Source organism: Lissotriton helveticus, chromosome 3_1, assembly GCF_964261635.1.
Source record: "Lissotriton helveticus chromosome 3_1, aLisHel1.1, whole genome shotgun sequence".
Taxonomy (NCBI): Eukaryota; Metazoa; Chordata; class Amphibia; order Caudata; family Salamandridae; genus Lissotriton; species Lissotriton helveticus.
Window position 1 is genome coordinate 322,243,146 of NC_136061.1, and position 20,878 is coordinate 322,264,023.

General features: G+C 46.2%; 1 protein-coding gene across 4 annotated transcripts in view; it reads left to right on the top strand.

Moving 5' to 3' along the window:
• The window catches only part of LOC144822416 (multidrug and toxin extrusion protein 2-like), a 1,067,040-nt gene that overhangs the window by 683,396 nt on the left and 362,766 nt on the right, over positions 1 to 20,878 (top strand). For all 4 annotated transcript variants that reach the window (XM_078679900.1, XM_078679899.1, XM_078679901.1 and 1 more), the window contains exon 8: positions 11,983 to 12,091. In XM_078679900.1, coding sequence (XP_078536026.1) covers positions 11,983 to 12,091 — 109 coding nt within the window. The remainder of the gene's footprint in view (positions 1 to 11,982; positions 12,092 to 20,878) is intronic.

The window sequence follows — 20,878 nt, forward strand, 5'->3', positions numbered from 1 at the left end:
GAATTTTCTTGAGTTTTTGCACAAGGAAGGTTTTAATGAGATCCTCAGGCCTCGAGGAATTCTGGATGCTTTGTGGTATCTTACCATTGTTGTTGCGTGTAAGCGTTGGTTGATCGCCTTACGAGATAGGTATAATAGTTGTTTGATTTGTTGTTCTTTGGTTCTAGAGGTGGAATATTGTGTCGTTTTTTCATTGATAAAAGAGTATATTCAGGTTGTTTCTTCATTAGCATATGCGAACGTGTCAGCTCTGCTTTCAGTCAGTTGCGTGATTTCTTCATACTGCATGTTTTAATCGTCCACAATAGAGCCTCAGTACACTTCTGCCACTCTCAATCCTTCGTGGCAGTTCCACATTTGCGATGGAAATATCCGCAACACTGTGGCCCCCCAATTAACAGAGTGCTGCAATCTCAGCGGCAAGGGCGGCCGCAAAACATTAAAGCAACAAGGCACCCAACAGGGTGAGATGCAGACATGAGCGATCACAGCATGCCAATATCTTTCGCAGCTTTGTCATCAGTTGTGCCTTACGTGTTTCGAAGTAACCTTCTTGTTCAGAGGCTGCTGACGATGAAGAGTGCGTGTGTGATGTCTCTGCCCCTTATATATTGCACGCCTTTGGATGGGCTTCTGTATAGAGTCAATGGATGCTGGGCATTGGAGTCCGCACAATGCACTAATTTGCTGCTGGTCAGTTCATAGCCCACAATAGAGCCTCGGTACACTTCTGCCACTCTCAATCCTTCATGGCAGTTCCACATTCGCGATAGAAGAATCCCCAATGCTGTGGCCCCCAAGTTAGCGGGTGGTGCAATCTCGGCAGCCACGGCGACCGCCAAACATTAAAGCTCCAGGGTGCCCAACAGAGTGAGATGCACTCTAAAGCCAACAAATCTAGCAGGTATGAGCGATCACAGCATGCCGATAATTTTTGAAGTTTCGTCGTCCGTTGTGCCTCACACGTTTCGAAGTAACCTTCTTCTTCAGAGGCAGTTGGCGATTAAGAGTGTGCGTGTGATGGCTCCGCGCCTTATATATTGCACGCCCTCGGATGGGCTTCTGTATAGAGTCAATGCATGCTGGGCTTCGGAGTCCGCACAACGTACTAATTTGCTGCTGGTAAGTTCATAGCCCATAATAGAGCCACTCTCAATCCTTCGAGGCAGTTCCATATTCGCGATGGAAAAATCCCCAACGCTGTGGCCCCCAAGTTAACGGGGTGGTGCAAATTCAGCGGCAAGGGCGGCCGTCAAACATTAACACTCCAGGGTGCCCCACAGGGTGAGATGCACTCTAAAGCTAACAAATCTAGCAGGTATGAGCGATCACAGCATTCCGATATCTATCTCAGCTTCGTCGTCAGTTGTGCCTTACGCGTTTTGAAGTAACCTTATTCTTCATAGGCTGTTGGCGATGAAGTGTGTGCGTGTGATGCCTCCGCTCCTTATATATTGCATGCCCTCGGATGGACCTCTGCATAGAGTCAATACATGCTGGGCATTGGAGTCCGCAAAATGCACTATTTTCATGCTGGTAAGTTCCTAGCCCACAATAGAGCCTCTGTACATTTCTGCCGCTCTCAATACTTCATGACAGTTCCACATTCGCGATGGAAAAATTCCCAATGCTGTGGCCCCCAAGCTGGTGGGGTGGTGCAATCTCGGCAGCAATGGGGGCAGCCAAACATTAAAGCTCCAGGTTGCCTAACAGGGTGAGATGCACTCTAAAGCCTACAAATCTAGCAGGTATGAGCGATCACAGCAGGCCAATATTTTTTGCAGCTTAATCGTCAGTTGCGCCTTACGCATTTTGAAGTAACCTTCTTCTTCAGAGGCTGTTGGCGATGAAGAGTGTGCATGTAATTGCTCCGCCCCTTATATATTGCACGCCCTCGGATGGGCTTCTGTATAGAGTCAATGCATGCTGGGCATTGGAGTCCGCACAATGCACTAATTTGCTGATGGTAAGTTCCAAGCTCACAATAGAGCCTCTGTACATTTCTGCCCCTCTCAATACTTCGTGACAGTTCCACATTCGCGATGGAAAAATTCTCAATGCTGTGGCCCCCAAGCTCGTGGGGTGGTAAAATCTCGGCAGCAATGGGGGCAGCCAAACATTAAAGCTCCAGGTTGCCCAACAGGGTGAGATGCACTCTAAAGCCAACAAATCTAGCAGGTATGAGCGATCACAGCATGCCAATATTTTTTGCAGCTTAATCGCAGTTGTGCCTTACGCATTTCGAAGTAACCTTCTTCTTCAGAGGCTGTTGACAATGAAGAGTGTTCCTGTGATGTCTCCTCCCGTTATATATTGCACGCCCTCGGATAGGCTTCTGTATAGAGTCAATGCATGCTGGGCATTGGAGTCCGCATAACGCACTAGTTTGCTGCCGGTAAGTTCCTAGCCCACAATAGAGCCTCTGTACATTTCTGCCGCTCTCAATACTTTGTGACAGTTCCACATTCGCGATGGAAAAATCTCTATTTTTATGTCCCCCAAGTGGGCGGGGTGGTGCAATCTCGGCGGCAATGGCGTCCACCAAACATTCAAGCTCCAGGGTGTCCAACAGGGTGAGATGCAATCTAAAGCCAACAAATCTAGCAGGTATGAGCAATCACAGCAGGCCAATATTTATCGCAGCTTCTTCGTCAGTTGTGCCTTCCGCGTTTCGAAGTAAACTTATTCTTCAGAGGCTGTTGGCGATGAAGAGTGTGCGTGTGATGGCTCTGCCCATTATATATTGCACGCCCTCGGATGGGCTTCTGTATAGAGTCAATGCATGCTGGGCATTGGAGACCGCACAATGCACTAATTTGCTGCTGGTACGTTCCTAGCCCACAATAGAGCCTCGAAACATTTCTGCCGCTCTCATTCCTTCGTGACAGTTCCACATTCGCACAGGAAAAAGCCCCAATTCTGTGGCCCCCAAGTTGGTGGGGTGGTGCAATCTCGGCGGCAGTGGTGGCCACCAAACATTAATGCTCCAGGGTGCCCAACAAGGTGAGATGCACTCTAAAGCCAAAAAATCTAGCAGGTGTGAGCGATCACAGCATGCCAATATCTATCGCAGCTTCGTCGTCAGTTGTGCCTTACGCGTTTCGAAGTAACCTTATTCTTCAGAGGCAGTTGACGATGAAGAGTGTGCGTGTGATGGCTCCGCCCCTTATATATCGCACGCCCTTGGATTGGCTTCTGTATAGATCCAATTCATGCTGGGCATTGGAGTCCGCACAATGCACTAATTTGCTGCTAGTAAGTTCCTAGCCCACAATAGAGCCTCTGTACATTTCTGCCGCTCTCAATCCTTCGTGGCAAACCACATGCGCAATGGAAAAATCCCCAACGCTGTGGCCCCAAAGTTAGCGGGGTGGTGCAATCTCAGTGGCAAGGGCGACCACCAAATATTAAAGCTCCAGGGTGCCCAACAGAGTGAGATGCACTCTAACGCCCACAAATCTAGCAGGTATGAGCTATCACAGCATGCCTATATTCTTTGCTGATTCGTCGTCAGTTGTGCCTTACGCGTTTCGAAGTAACCTTCTTCTTCATTGGCTGTTGGCGATGAAGAGTGTGCGTGTGAGGGCTCTGCCGCTTATATATTGCACAACCTCAGATGGGTTTCTGTATAGAGTCAATGCATGCTAGGCATTGGAGTCCGCACAACGCACTAATTTGCTGCTGGTAAGTTCATAGCCCACAATAGAGCCTCGGTACCCTTCTTCCACTCTCAATCCTTCAAGGCAGTTCCACATACGCGATAGAAACATACCCAATTCTTTCTCAGCTTTGTCGTCAGTTATGCCTTACGTGTTTCGAAGCAGAGGCTGTTGGTGATGAAGAGTGTGTGTGTGATGGCTCCTCCCCTTATATATTGAACGCCCTCAGATGGGCGTCTGTATAGAGTCAATGCATGCTGGGCATTGGAGTCCGCACAACGGACTAATTAACTGCTGGTACCATGACCCTGATGCCGCAAAAGCGTCAAGAGGCGCGATAAAAACACTGCGGCCCTACTGCAGCGCGCGACAACAGATCCATCAGGACTCTGCTAAGCAGCCTCCACTGCTTCCGTGAGGGGAATGGCTGAATTCCACCAATCCAGGCCGTGAGGGGAATGGCGCAATTACAACCCCCAGAAGCCCCGGAGCCGCAATATAAACACTGTGGCCCTCCTGCAGCACGCTACAGAACCACCAGGACTTTGCTAAGCAGCATCCCCTGCTGCCGTGAGGGGAACGGCTGAATTCCACCAATCCAGGCCATGAGGGGAATGGCCCAACTACAACCCCAGAAGCCCTCGCGCACCCGTGCACCTGATGCCGCAAACGCACCAGGAGGTGTGATAAAAACAATGCGGCCCTCCTGCAGTGCATGACAACAGAACCACTGGGACTCTGCTAAGCACCATCCACTGCTGCTGTGAAGGGAATGGCTGAATTCCACCAATCCAGGCAGTAGGGGAATGGTCCAATTACATCTCCCAGAAGCCCCCAGCACCCGTGCTCCTGACTCCGCAAACGCAGCAGGAGGTGCAATAAAAACACATGAGCCCTCCCGCAGTGCGGGACAACAGAACCACCAGGACCCTGCTAAGCAGCATACGCTGCTGCAGTGAGGGGAACGGCTGAATTCCACCAATTCAGGCCGTGAGGGGAACGGCTCAACTACAAACCCCAGAAGCCCTCACACACCTGTCCTCCTGACAGCGCAACCACGCCAGGAGGCACAATAAAAACACAGTGGCCCTCCCACTGTGTGAGACATGCGCAGGCGTGCATGTGCAAAGCCCGAGCCAAGGGCGGACCCATCTGCGACCGTCTGCAGCTTGGAGAGGCTGGGCTGGGCCAGGTCCCTTGATCCTTGTGACCAGGACATTGCTACGCGCGGATACGGCTCAGTGGACTAAAGCCCGCATGTACCTGCATTACCTGTACTTATTGTGGTGACTGTGCCTTTTTTAGCTACAATTTTACTACCTAACTTTTAGCGTTTTGTAGCCTTCGTGCTTTAATTTTAAGAAGTGCCTTTTGTTGTCCCTATTCTGAAGTGTTCAGATTTGGTACTGTGGGCGATATCAAGTCTATATCAAGTCAAAGTGATTCCTGATTATCTGGAAATGGGTAAAAGGAATTTTTTTTTTTTTTATATTTCTTTTTCTTGAAAATTAACAAAGAAGACAGCAAGGTGTCAGACAATTACATCAAGCAAATAGACTGTGCATTGGCGGATCCTCGAAACAAGCAACATTTAACTCACATATAATAGAGAAGGGTGGGGGGAGGAAAGGAAGAAGACAAAATGAAACATTTAACATCATATACAGTGAGGATCAGGGGGAATGTGGGAGATCAAGTACAGCTGTTTTAGGTGGGACACGTATATCTCCTCTTTAACGATTCCAGGGGGCCCAGATCTTCTGCCACTTTCGGGGGTAACCCCGGGCTACATATACAGTCTTTTCCCTAAACATACACCAGTCCATATCATCCATCCAACACTCTATAGTAGGATGCCTTTGGGCTCCCCACAGCTGTGCAATATTGCGTTTGGCAATCATCGTTCCCAAGGTCACCCACTGAGTTTGGGCTACATTATGATCAGTGGGCTCCCAAACATTTAAAATACAACGCCTGGCTTCAGGTAAAAGTGCGATCCCCGTGACCTCCTGAAGCACCCGGTGAATCCTGCGCCAATAATCAGTGATGTAACCACACTCCCAGATGATGTGCAGAAACGTGGCCAGCTGGCCACAACCCCACCTACACAGACCCTCCACCGAAAAACCCATCTGTACCAAACGAGGGCCCGTGACGTATACTCTGTGCAGTATTTTAAGTTGTACTAATCTAAGCGGGCTGGTATCGCTACCTCCTTCGGAGAGGAGATCGCTGACTGCCAGTTCTCATCATCATGTTCCAGGCCATCACGGGTCCACTGATCTCGCAGTTGGGAGAGAAGGTCCGCTCTATGATTAATTAATTCCTTATACACCAGCGAGATGGTACTATCCGGTATATACCCATCCAGCACACGGTCCTCCAGCGGGGCAGATTCAGGTATCTCCGCCCCCTTAGGAAAGACCGAATCAATCGCATGACGAATCTGAGCGTAGCGGAAGAACTCCGTTCCACCTAGCTTGAACTCGGCCTGTAGGGCCACAAAGGACTTCACCTGCCCCTTAGCCCAGAGGTCCCCAACCCTGGAGATACCAATAAGGTCCCACCTGTCAAATCCCTTCGTATTCCACAGTTTGCCAAGTCGATCCGATCCAAACAGCGGGGTAGCCAAGGTCAAACGATCTTTCCATCCTAATGCACTAGTGGCAACCTGCCAAACACGCACAGCCGTACGCGTCGGCTCCGTCAGAGAACCCACTACCGAGTTGAGTAAAAGGAAATGTTAATGTCAGATATTCTTGTAAAACGCACAACTCACCGGGAGGTCTCATGGCGCTGTTGGGGGACCCACAGGGACAAATGCTGAAGGCCCTGTCAGAACAATATACTCCTTCTTAACCAGGGCGGCTAATGCCATAACAGAGGAGATAGCCCTAACTGAGAAAAGACTCTCCCTGGAGACTGAGAAAATAGCCCTGGGCAATGCTGAGAGTGGTTTAATTCAGTAGGAAAACAGTGTCCCAACAGAAGAAATATGTTCTACCATACCCCCAATCATATTGTCAGAAGGCCAAATGGGTGACCAAGACTTACTTAGCCACTCTAACAGTAAGCGATGATCTGGATTGCCCCCTGACCAAGAGAAAATGAACTGGCAGAAACAAAGCTCTGAGAAAGTCTCCGCGGACAAAAACAACTCCGCCATCGGCTGAATTAAATCAGAAACTGCTGATGGACAGCCTTTTCTTAAGGCTAGAGACCATGAGTAAAGCCTTGCTAGTACCTGTAATTTCCAAGTTAGAAGGCATTAAGTCAAAATTTTATTATTTTGTTTCCATAAACAGTAACTGTTCTGGGTATGACACAGTAGCCTGCCAAGTTCCTATTGGTTCGGCACACATACCCCAGGTTGGTAGCACCCAAGTACATCAGGCAACCAGTACTCAAGCGCAATCGGGTATGTCTCATCCTAGTAATACAATTACTGATCCTAGTCGCACCCAAGTACATCAGGCAACCAGTACTCAAGCCCAATCGGGTCTGTCTCATCCTAGTAATACAATTACTGACTGTGCTCCAGGGAGATGGTCACTGCATCCCAGGCAGTCCATCAGAGAGTGCAGGAAAGTGTCAACGAGGACCTTCTATATACACACACTTTAGTTCACCCCAAACTGTTAACGACTGCAAAAAAATGCATACTAGATCTCGCACCCCAATCAGCGCCCTTAGTAGCTGTGCTTTTGGGGGTTCTTCCACTTACATTTGGAATTAAGGAAACCTCATTAGATCTTATACACAAGACCATTCATTGGTGTAACAATAATGTGACAAATGGCTTAAATATTTCTCCAGACATCATTATGGCCAGAAGGGTTAGTTGGATCGGTCATGGGACTAGGAAAAATATTGAGGGGGATTGAATAATTGTCAATTTTAGACATCACATGCAAGCCAAAGCATTAGTAGATTGTCAACATAAGAATGGTATCAAATCTAAAATTAAAATAGTCTCATTGCAAACTTTTTGTCCCCCTAAACTTTCTTTAGTAAACCGCGATTGGCAGATGTCTGGTTGGCAGAGGCTGTTTAAGCTGGTTACACGCCCCAAGAAAGAAGTTCAAATACTACACTACCACTAACAAATCGATATCTACCTTTAGCTAACCCTCAGGGACTTGATGCAAATGATTGACTGGTTATGGTAGCGGGGACAACACAGGTCAGAATTCACAACCGAAAGCTCATATTGAACCAATAACAGTTACCCCCATACCCCAACGCTTGTTGGATATTCCCCCTAACTCTACCCCATCCCAATTATTTCCAATGATGTGTCAACAAAGGTATTGTCCTGGAATATAGCTGGGCTTAGGTCAGAGAAGGGTGATATTTCTTGGGTACACATTCTTGCAAAACACCATATTATTGCTCTAAAAGAGACCTGGGAGCCCAATTATGGTTTTTATCTTGATGGCTTCACTACGTTTTGCAAACATGCAATACTCCGTCTAATATGGGCAGAGCCAAGGGAGGTCTTCTTTCAATGTTCAGTCTTAAACTTTATTATAGGACCAAACTGATTGATTCTCCATCACCTCACGTGTTAGCAGTGGAAATGTCAGGAAAGAACCTTACTACCTTGTTACTGGTGAATTTTTTTAATTCCTTCTCCAGGATTCATGAGATCGAACACCTTTTGGCCTCAGAAGATCTAGTAAAAAATTACGGAGAAGCCAGTCAAGTTTATTATGACATGCTAATTTTGGGGGATTTTAATACTCGAAAATGTTGTCTTAATTGTCCCTCAATGTTGGAGGAGGAAGACGATTTACAGGTGTCAAACCACTTTGAGCACACACTATCAGACATTTTCTTAGAAGGTCTGCTCTCTACGTACAATCTGAATTGTTTAGATAAGTCTGCCCTGGTTCCCACCTATGTAGGTAATGGTAGCTCAAGTATAATTGATTATATTTTCTATCTGCCTTATTAATTTCGGCCGTACAGATTTTTAACATTGTTTGTAACTGTTTTAGTGACCATAACCCTTTAATATTGGTTCTCCTCCTCTCGTCTGTCCTAAAAGGGGGGGCTGCGAACCAAATTACTAACACAAATATCAGTACTAAAGACCAAGCACGAATGTTGAGGTGGGAAAAGATCACTCCAGAGAGTTTCTTGGAGTATTTGTATACGACCTGTGCCTCGGAGCTTCAAGTATGTATGGACCTGGTATTACAGGACAGAGCTACTTTAGATGCCGTTGATACCATCATTAAACAGGCTGGTTTTAATTTAGTGACTAAAACCAAAGTGAAATCCCCAAAACTAAAAAGGTGGTTCGATAATACTTGCTCAGCCGTCCATAAGGAGTTAATGAAGGCTGTCAAGAAAAAACCGAGGGACCCAATACTAACTAGGAGCTGCAGGAAGGCGTATAAATTAGCACAGTTCATGAGAAGAAAAAACAACTAAGAGAGCATGCCTGTGAGGAGCTTAGTCAAGCTAGCGTCCTGTCCGATAGCTCTAGATTTTGGTCTATAGTTAACAGTCCCTTTTTTCTGATGTGTCAAATTCTAGCAAGGATTTCATAATACCTGCAGGGAGAGGAGTCCAGCATTTTGGCAATATTTATAGTAATACCAATCTAGCAGAAGCCGTGGGACATTCAGCTCCCAGACTAGCTAAGTCCCCCCTTCATTTCAGAATAGATGAGGTCTAGAAAGCCATTATTTCAACATCAGGCGGAAAGGCTCCTGGTCCTGATGGGGTACCAGCTGATCTTTATAAGGCTGACCCCAAAGTCTGGGCCAAGATTTTAACACATGTTTTTAATGCTGCTTGTGCTTACTGCTTCTCCTCGGCATGGGCAAAGGCAAACATTGTCCCCATCTTTAAAAAGGGTCCTCATGACGATCTGGCATGTTGTAGACCAATTTAGCTTTTAGATTCTGCATCCACAATTATGGGTAAGGTAGTTCTGGATCGCCTCACAGCCTGGCTGGATCATGGCAATGTTATCTCCGATCTCCAATATGGATTCAGGCAGGGGAATGGGACACTAGATCAATGCCTGAATATCCATGTGGTGATCAGGAAGTACACCGTTGCCAAGGGAGGGGTCCTGCATCTGGCCTTCATGGATCTAACCTCAGCTTTTGACCTTGTCAATAGGTCTAAACTTTGGTTGATCCTCTGTGATATAGGGCTAGATGCAGAACGGATCTCCTCCCTGCATACCGCTCATGCTAACCCCACGACCGTGGTACGGTTTAATGAAGATGGCAGCCTGACAAACTCTTGGCCGGTAGGAAGGGGAGTCCGGCAGGGGTGCATTTTGGCCCCCTTACTATTTCCACTATACATTAATACATTTTGGGACACTTCAATATCATCCTGCAAGGACATATCTAGGGCCGGCACTAAAATGATCCCCGCATCCCTGTACACCGACGACGCAGTTTTATTGTCTGGAACTGCAAGGGGCCTGCAACAACTCTTGAAACGTTTTTTAGATTTTATGAATTCTTTAGACTTAATCACAAATTTTAAGAAATCTCATGCCATGTTCATAGACTCTCGAAAGGCGGCCAAGGCTAAATTTTACTGTAATGGGGACAAACTAACTAAGGTATCCACGTTCCCATACCAAGGGGTGCTCTTTGATGACCAAGGTGCATGGTGTGCGCAACGAACACTTAAAAAGAATGTCCTAGCTAGAGCGGCATGGGCCACTCTGGACTTGGCAAAGAGACTAGGGTCAAAACCCCTCCCTGCACTACTGAAGGTCTATAATGCAAAATGCATTCCCATGGTTATGTACAGATGTGATATTTGGGGCTACAAGGACGTCAAATTTATACAAGTGGCATAATTTTATGCACACATTTCTTGGGGTCCCTGTTGCTACTCCTGATTACAATCTGCATGAAGAATTGGGGGTGGGGTATATTTCGGACCAGATTGCAGTTTCCCAGTTGTTACGTCTGGGCTCAAGCTTCCCCAAATTTAAACCAACTCATAATTTCAGATTGCATTGCGCTAGAGGGAGCCCTACACATCCCTTGGCTGAAATACATAAAGGAAGAGACAAGATGTCTTGGTTGTCCAGAATTGTTTTTGACCCCGAGGCCCTTGGGCAAGACCGCAATTATAGATTTTAAATGGCAGTTTGTGGATAGGCGGAAATGCCTCATGGAGGAGGTTGAGTTAGCTAAACCCTTGGTGAGAAGGTCTTTTACATTGAGCTTAGGTCCGCAGCTGCAACCATATTTATCGTATGTCAACAAACCATACCATTATTTTGTCTTGACAAGATATCATTTAAATATGGTTCCCTGGCTGCTGGCATTTTTGAGAGGATACTCAAAACCGGAATCACGAAAACCCTGCCCCTGTGATAACTTCTCGGAGCAGGATACCTTACACCTAATGTTCTTCTGTACTTTTTATGATTCTTTGCGCAGGCAGCACATTCTTCCTTTACTTAGATATTGTCAGTTTGCCCAAGTGAGGCCAGCCCTCCTCTGTCTACAAATGCTAGCCCCATCTATAGTTTGTTTTGGGGTCACAAGCATTTTAGTCGGGCCATTAGACAGAGGACTAGACTATCATTGCAATAGCAAGCCTGTCTTACTAGCTGGTTCAAATACCTTTTCTTAACTAATGCCTTGCATTTTTTAATGTGATTTTACCTATGGGCTTGGTTTACTATTCTAGCACAGTTGCACTTTATATATTATGGCTTTTAAAGGTTTTTTAACATGAGTACTGTAATTGTAATGTAGGATGATTTTATTATAATGTATTCTGATGGAATGTGTATTTCTATAATATTGTATGCTTTTATGACTCTTGGCTGTCGAATAAAGTACTTTTGACTGACTGGCTGACTACTTTCGAAAGAAATGATAGATATCTGGCCAACAGAGGAAATCCATGTGATATGGCCCTGATGGTTATTAGTAGTGTTTTCAGTCTTATTTTTGCCCCTACAATGCATGCATTTCCATTGCACCAATAGACCTATGCATCAATTGAATTAAGGATTTTTGTAACAATTCCTAAGCCAAAGGTATCCAAACTCTAAAATGTGTAATTGATCTTCCACATTCATTAGGTATATATCAGCTATATATTGTACCTGATCTCTACCCTGATTCATAGTTATTTCTGCTCATGTTCCACTTTATTCCACTGCCATAAAACCTTGAATCTCCATTAATTGCGGCAGGATTCGTAGGAGGTCACATTAGTGTTGGAACAGAGGCTGATATAGCCCTAGCTATTTAGTTCACTTTACGGGTGGAGCAAGATTTATGGACACAGAACTTTAAGACCAATGTCTGTTGTTTTTCAGATACCGTACAGTATGGGCAATGCTGTCAGTGTTCGAGTGGGCAATGCATTGGGAGCTGGAAATGAAGAGCAGGCAAAGAGATCTTCAACCGTTGCTTTGCTAACCTCAGGTAGGAGTATACTCTTTGTACAGTTCTCACACACACATACCTTTTCAGCACATATATCAGCTGAAAACACAAAAGATTTTCAAATAGAGTTAAGGTTAATGTTAAAACAAATGCACATACTGAGGCTGATTCACTTAAGCATTTATGCGTATGGGAAGTAGTACTGCATGAGCACTCTTTAAGTACTCCTTCTTGAATCGGCCCTGAAACATCCAACTCCCAATTTGTGGCCATATATGGTCACCCACTGCCTGTATTTCTTAGTGTTATCAGGCAGGTGGGTCCTGGGGACCATCTCACAGTCTCCTAAAGAGACTATGGACATCTCTGCGGGACCTCACCCAACTTGGGCACCCATCTCCTCCCCCAGGACTACACTAGCCATCTGCCTGGACAGTGCACCAGTAGGAACTCCCTCTGTTTACCCGTGTCCCCCCCCACTCTTCTGCTAGGGACCCTGCTCACCTTTGACAAAGTCTCCCACATGACCCTTGTGGACCTGGTAACTCACCCAGCTGTCCGCCTCCTCAGCAAGCTTCCTAGGGTTAGTCTGGCGTACCTCTGGAAAACAATTACTAGAAAAGTGCTCCCATGGGATTAAGTCATAGAATGCTTCAAAGACATTAACTTTACTGCCCTTCACCCAATCAAAAAAAGATACACTTTCTCCCAAGTACTTGACTCTAGTTTCTTACAATGTCTAAACCTCTGGCGTCAACCCACACCTGGTCATCAAGGCTTCCTTCATTTGGACATAGGAATTCTGATCCTCAGAGGACAAATCTAACAAGGTATCCTGCCCATCACTGGGGAACCGCCCCCACAACCCCGCTCCCCAACCCTTCTCAGGGACCCGGTTGGAGGTCATAGCTACCTCATAGGCCTTAAACCATTGCCCCAATATCTCCATTCTTATGGAACTCCTTTATGACATCTTTGGGGATGAATACTCCCCTTGTTTATACAGGCAGAGATGGTGTGCTACCACGAGTGGGAGTAATCTCTAAACTCTTGGCTTTCAATTTCAACTCCCTCAACATCCTTTCATGCTCTAAATGCATTATCTCATCTTCCAAGGGTAACTTCCTATTCTCTAACTCCATCTGGCTACCTAGCTTGAGCTCGGCTAGCTCCAACTTATGCATTCTATCCCTCTCCCTGTTGTCCAGCTCCTCTGGGGACAGGCCCTTTGAAGAAACACTGCTGCCTGGCCTGGAAGGTACTTTCTCCCTGGTCAGGCCCAATGTCCTATCCAGCTGCCCATCTGTATTTGCTGCTTCCTCCCTAAGCTGTTCAGGATGCTCAGTAGTATTTCTAGATTCCAACCGGGCCCTCAGCGCCTTTTGGAACTCTTCCTTCCTCTTCCTGGTGATGCCTTTCACTGGGATTTTAAATTTTTACAGAGGGTTTTAGGCTGTGGCACAGAGTAGGTATCCACCCTATCTTCTTCAAATTGTAGATCCGTAGATGCGTTGGATGCTGCCTTTGTCATGGTGGCAAGAATTGGCAGTTCTTAGCAAAAATAGAAGTCCCAAGGAAAAAATTCTACCAAAAATGTATGTGGTCGCGTTATGGTCTGCACTCACTAGTAGTGTACACCAATCACTGTATGTGAGTCACAAATGCAAGTCCAAATTCTCCCCGCTGACCACCAATGTTAGAAATGGGGGTCTCTAGTTGGCAATGGATTGCACCTTTGTCCAAATTGAGACCATTGCTTTTGGTCAGGGTAAGGGGCTATATTTCTAAAATAACCCCTGCTCACCCCTTTGGTAGCTTGGCACGAGCAGACAGGCTTATCTCAGAGGCAGTGTGTAAAGCATTTGTGAACATATACAGTAATACAGTAAAAACACTACAAATTGACACCACACCAGTTTAGAAAAATAAGTAATCTTTACTAGACTTAACACAAGACCAAACGACAAAAACCCACAATACTGTAATAAAAATATGACTTTAAAATGGCAGAAATAGCTTATTTCAATGTAGATGGTGAATGTGACACTTTACTCTCAAAGTACCTTGGATGCGTCACGCAATACAAACAAAAAGGGTCAGAGGGAAGGTAATGCGTCGGTTCCTTGCTTTGGGGGAGGTGATGCATCGGTTCTTTACTGCAAGGGAGGGGAGGTGATGCGTCGGTTTCTTACTGCGTTCCGGTTACTATGCAACAAGATGGCGCCTTGATGCGATGATCTGGAGCGATGTGACAAAAGTGATGCAGCAACGTGGGTGCAATGCGTGCATGCCCGACGGCCGTGTGGCAAAATCGATGAAATTTGGAGCCACGACAGGCCCTGCGACATGCTTCTCCTGTGATGAGACAATGATTTCTGCGGCGGCACGCTTCTCCGGTGATGCAACATGCTTCATCTGCTATGCGATGGCGAACAGCTGCGGCGGCGGCACGCTTCTTCGGCGATGCAACGGCAATTGCTGTGGCGGTGACATGCTTCTCCTTGTTGCGTCGCACTTCCAGCTCCCAGTGACACGCAGTCTCTCAGAGGGCCCAAACAACAGCAGGCACCTCACTGCAGGTAGAATTCTCAGCAAGGGAATTCAGAGGGAGCTGGTGGTGAGGTCTTTGTGTCCCTGGGACTTCAGAGCAGGAGGCAAGCTCAGTGACAAACCCTTGGAAATCTTCCTCTAGATAGTAAAAGTTCACACAAAGTTCCTTTTCTCCTTTCCTTGGCAATAAAGTAACCACTGCAGACCAACTCCAAACAGCAAACAGCACAGGGGCATTAATCTTCCTTCAGCTTCTCCGGTTCTTCTCCTTGGCAAAGGTTTCATCTTGATTCCCAGAAGTGATCTAAAGTTCTGGGGTCTGGGCCCCAATATTTGCACTGCAAAATCATTTGTCCTCTGAAGGCAGAGGGTGCCTCTGCCCAGCTAAAACCAGTTCTGTCCTCTTGGGTGCAGCTTCCGGGCAGGAGGTGGAGACAGCATTGTTTGAGAGCAGACCTGGCCCAGGTAGCTGAAAGGAAATCTCCTCCCCCTACTCTCTATTCTATGAGGGCTCAGGTCAGTGAAAGGAAACCTCCACCCCCTACTCTCTATTCAAGGCAGGTACTATTCAGCCCAGCCCTGACCCATCAGACTGCTGGAGCAAGGGACCTATCCAGCCCTCTGTCACTCACAAACCAGACATTGAATACATAAACCTAGCAAAGACCTGTTGGGTGGTTTGGTAAGAAAATACCTACTTTCTAAAAGTGGTATTTTCAAACACAGAATGTAAATATCACCCCCACTAAAAGATGTATTTTAACATTCTGTGTTAAGGCATACTAAACTCGAATTTCTACCTTGTTCCCTGGGTCAGTTAGGATTATAAGATGTTATAATCAAACTTCCCATTCTTGCCTATGGGAACAGGTAGCCTTGCAATAGTGAAAAACGGAATTGGCTGTAATTTACTATCAGAGCATGCCACACACATCAGGGCATGTTTACCTTTTACATACAATGCTCCCTGCCCCCGGGTCTACCTTAGGGGTGACTAATATGTAGAAATGGGAAGGTTTAGGGATTAGCAAGTGGGTGTAGGCTCTGCAATGGCGGGACTGAGCCATATTTTACAAGCTGTGGGTGTCACAACCAGTGCTGCAAGCCCACCAGCAGCATTTGATTTACAGGCCCTGGGCAAACATGGTGCACTGTGCTAGGGTCTGACAAGTAAATCAAATAAGCCAATCATGGAGTCACTAATCCATTACAACAATTTACAATAGGGAGCACTTGCACTGTGGCACAGAATAGCAGTGGCAAAGTGCCCATAGCTCCTAGACAAGCAAAAACATAGCAAAAACATGGGAGGCAACAGCCAAAAATGGAAGGGGAGACCCACGCTAATGGTGCAAAGTCTAATATTGAACACCATTATTATGCCAACATTTCAACCCCGTACAGTTAAACATAGAAAGTCATTATTGCTTAAGGTGGACAGAGTACTTCGCTCCGCTGGCAGAGCTTGCGGATTTTTGCCTACTCTGCATTCCACTGAGAACGCAGAGTTGATGCAAAACTCCGACTCTGCAGCAGAGCTCAGTTCAGAACCAGGCCCCACATTAGGCTCCCGGCCTCCACCCAATAAATATTTAAAAGAAATTAATAAGGAAGATAAAAAAACACACTAACTTCTATCGCCGCATCTCTGGGCTGCCCTTCTCCTCCTCACCGTGGTCTCTCCTGCTGAGACCCCTACTTCAGACGTACGTCGTGGTAGGACTTTGCATGTGTGTGCATTCCTACAAGATGTACGTCTGACGTAGAGGAATTGACAGAAGTCATTACACCCACTGCAGTCACAGCAGTGACAAGATGACATTCCACTCCCACTAATGCGGCGCCATAATGGGGGGAAGCCCCTCATAATCCCCACTCACCTTGCTGGATCACATAACCCTCATACACTCTACAATCAGTTATTCACCCGTTGCAACACTTCAGGGCAATGGGTCACGGGCGGTGACCCCTTTCCCTCAGTCAAGGTAATTTGCCCTCATTATGTTTTACCCCTACCCACCGTTCAGAATTACACTACGACACACATAGAGCAACGCCACAATTCACAGCCCGATGGCTGTACATCTGCTTACACCTCTTCTCAGGTGTTCTGATGTTGTTGATATCCTTACTGAGGTTCCGTAAAAATCGTTACGACGTTTTGGGCACCGCCGAATATGGACGAATGTGGTATCAATGAACCATAAATGACGAGTTGTGTAAGTGTACGCGTTTTCGCCATACTACTCAGAAGAGCTCCTCACATTTACAGGTTTCTTCAATGGATGCTCGGGTTCCATTTTAGATACGGCATCCATTTTGTTTCTTGCCCTCACGTAGTCAGCGAACAGGCAACTGTCCGCATCGTGACCTTTTGTTCCCAAGCTTCACGGAAGAAGCATATGCTTTTCATGCGTCTTTTATGAGTAGGGGGAGGACACTGCTAAAGCAGTTGCCTCCGCTCGGAGGTGATCCTGCCGTGCCGGTCTATTGTTTCAGCCGTGCATACGCAAGGATCAAATCCTTTTGATCCTGTGATCATGCTTCCGATATTGCCCTCACACTCTTTTCTCTACTGTTGTCTGACTTCCTTGCAGCTGTTCCTGTCTCTTTCTTTTGTTTATTTACAACTCAAGTGGAATGTACCTAATGGTGAGAAGATGTGCTTTTACAGTTGGAACTGGTGATGTTAATGTAATTATGTTCCGATGCTCTGAATACATGAAAGCGATCCTTTGAATTTTACTGAGGGAAATGAGTTGTAACCTTTTGCTTACATATTGTGCAATGACAAAATCCTGTATAAAAGAGAGCGACCCACATATGCAATTGGAAGCAGACTCGCAGAACCTACATGCGGTTGTACTTCTTGTGACTTTTGCCTCCCTGCAGTAATAAACGCTGATCTTTGACGCCGAAGGAAGTCTCCCGTGTCTCTGTCTTTAGTGCGCCAGAACAGGTACCCCACGAAGGTTTTAGGTGTTGTTCCCTGGCACCGCTGGGCCTTAAATAGCCCAGTCCTTCATTACTACACCATATCAGACACAATACGCTCCCGCCATTGCTGCTAAAACCTCAGCATATGTTCTGATAACGTATTATTACTTGGCATTTGTGGTCATTTAACTATTGTTCTACGGTACTGTTAAAACTTTAAATGTCAATAAAAAGATTTAAACAAAAGAATGAGTATCCGTGTGTGGGAAAAACAAGAGGTCAAAAGACTGTAGCTTGAATGGACCCTGCAGTGCGCTGGATCGTGATAATCTAGGCAAAAGTTACCCACATTGCTGCAAACACCATCAAAGATCAGTAAATGCTATCAAGATTAAAAGAAAGCAATCAACAAACCATGTAAAATTAAATTAGGGTGGTGGCAAACTGCTATCATGTGGTGAAAAGCTCCAGAACTTACTGAGTGCCGTAAACACGTCTATCTTGCAGGGCTGCAAGCACGTGCATGCTTGTGCTCACACTGCCATATATTCAACAGATTTCAATGGGATTGCTGCATGTTTGTCACCAAATTTAATTACTCCTGGGTTATTTAAAAATGATTTGGGGAAAATAACACAGCTTGTGAGAGCTCTAATTACTAATTAAAATTACAGAATTATTAAACAGTATTGGGTATAACGTTGATCTTCCAAGTAAAAGAACTACAATAGGCATAAAGAAATCACTTCCTTACCCTTGTATAGGGCTGCTATAGTTTGGGATAGGATGAATATAGAATTTAAAATGTTAATACTTAGGACGTGATATATAGTTTTGTGGATGACCGTCTTCAACACAAACAAAATAACTATGTGGGACCTCCTTTCCATGCAGACCACTGCCACCATCATGAGCTCCATCCACTCAGGAGCACCCAGAGAGCCCTACCCTTTTCACATGTTCAACCTGGGGAACAGCATCAACAGGAAGTAACTCAATACAATCCTCATCTCATCCATCACCTCTTCCTCCTTTTCAGAGGGATGGAAACACGTTGAAGTCAAACCGCCCCTGAAGAAAACCCACTGCAGACGTTAAAGAACTCAAAGACTACCGGCCAATCTCCCTTCTCCTTTTTCCCACTAAAGTCGTGGAGAAAGCAATAAACCTCCAATTAACCAACAACCTTGAAAACTACAACCTCCTGGACCACTCACAATCTGGATTCTGCACAAATCACAGCACAATGACCAACCTAATCGCAGCCACCAATGACATCATGGCTCTCCCAGACAGAGAGACCAGAGCCCTTATCCTTCTTTATCTTGCCGCAGCCTTCCACACCATGCCGCACTGGACCCTCCTACACGGGCTCCACCAGATTGAGATCCAAGGTAACATCCTTGGGTGGATTGCATCCTTCTTCACTGGAAGAACCCAAAGCCTTTGTAGAGGCTGAAATAATAAATAATAAATGATTCCGCACATACGACTCTCAGTCAGCACATAAGATAGCAAGGTTTATTAGAGACCAACAAACAGTGGATTAACGTGCAGCAGGGAGAGATCAGCAAAGTCACTGAATGTCTGAAGAGGTGACGTGTCTGACAGCTTTTATAGGCCCAAACTGCAAAGGATGTAGCATCATAACATACGTAGCACAAATTAAGCATAGTTCATTTGAACAATTAGCAAGGGCCTAAACAGTTATGTACCATTTAAGGTCCAAAACATACTGTTGCCGACCACGTGACCCAAGTGGGCAGCTTCTGGGACTTTCCACTGTAATGTAAGATATAAGTCTGGTGCTTTTCCAGTTAATAATTGCAACATAATAGTAATGACCAGAAACATATTACGAAATGGGATATGCCAAAACGTGCGTGCCTAAGCGAGCATCTTCCCTAGCCACGTATCTCTTTTGAGTAAGCATGGGCGGATTTTGCGGATTCGCAATCCGTGAATTTGCGGATTTGCGTATTTGCGGATTGCGACAATACGCAAAATCCGCGAATTCTCGCGGATTTGCGTATTTTTTTGGGGGGGGTGTGTTCGCACGGGTTTCTGCAAGTTCGCGAGGGTTTTGTACAATTTCGCAAATTGCAAACTTACTTGTCGGGTCGCCAGTTTTGCGAACTTGTTGTTTCTACGTGCCCAGCCTGTTTGCTAGGCTTTCTTCATCACTGCCACCCTCTGTCACCACTGGCACTCTCTTTGGTCACCCATGCCACCCTCTGGCTCACCCATGTCACCCTCTGTGTCATCACAGCACCCTCTGGTTCACCAGTGTACATTATTGGGGCAAAGCAAAGCACTGCCATCCTCTGTCAACACTGGCACTCTGGTTCACCCATGCCACCCTCTGGCTGGCACACCCATGCCACCCTCGGTGTCATCACAGCACCCTCTGATTGACCAGTGAGTGTACATTATTGTGGCAAAGCCAAGCACACCTGCTAAGTGCTTTAAGTTTTGCAAACAACAACACCTGCCCTGCCCCAACTGACATTAATGAAGGCTGGCACCTGCTTGTCTGCTCCCTTTCCTTTTTGTTGCAATAACAGGATGCAATGGCATACTTGTAACTATTCTGTGTCTGTCAGAGCAGGGTCACACAATAGTTGCAAGTAGGCAACCGGATTCTGGAGGGCCCCTTCAGGAAGCACTACAGGGAAATGGTTACAAATGATGAGCTCGAACTTTTGCACCTGCTCGTTGGTTTTGCTTTTGCAAAACTCGTTTTTCGGTAATTTCGCCCTATTCGCGAGGCGCGGCGTCGTGCGAAATCGACCGTGGAAGCCGCGAACTCGTGCGAGTTACCCCAAGGTTGAGTATGGGCGCCGCCATTTTGTTTGCGTGACGTATTTCCGTTTCCGCCCGCTATGTGTAATCTCGCGCAATGAGCGCCTTGCGAATGCAAGTTCGCACGAGTTCGCGAGAGAAATCGCGTGCGAACTTACTTACACGCACGTGTTCGGGCCGCCATCTTGTTTTTCATTCATTCCTATGTGTCTGGGCATGGTGTTTCTATCCTCTGTATATCTCTGCCATCCTTTGCTTGTTTTAATATTTTTTTGATCTATTTAACTTTTTTTCTATCCCTCTAGTTTTCTAGATCTATATTTTTGTGTTTTAGGCTACTTTTGTTTACTTTTCAACTACTTTTTTAAACTTTTATTTCCTTCTTCCCTACTCTTATTCTTTTTCATTTTGTCTTTTTCACCTGCCCAGAACATGGTGAAGACAGCTGTCAAGCTGCCCAAGACGGGCACCGCAGCCCGTGCCCGGCTCCCGTGTGGCCGTTTGAGGGCGGAAATGGTGGTGCCCAGGGAGATCTTC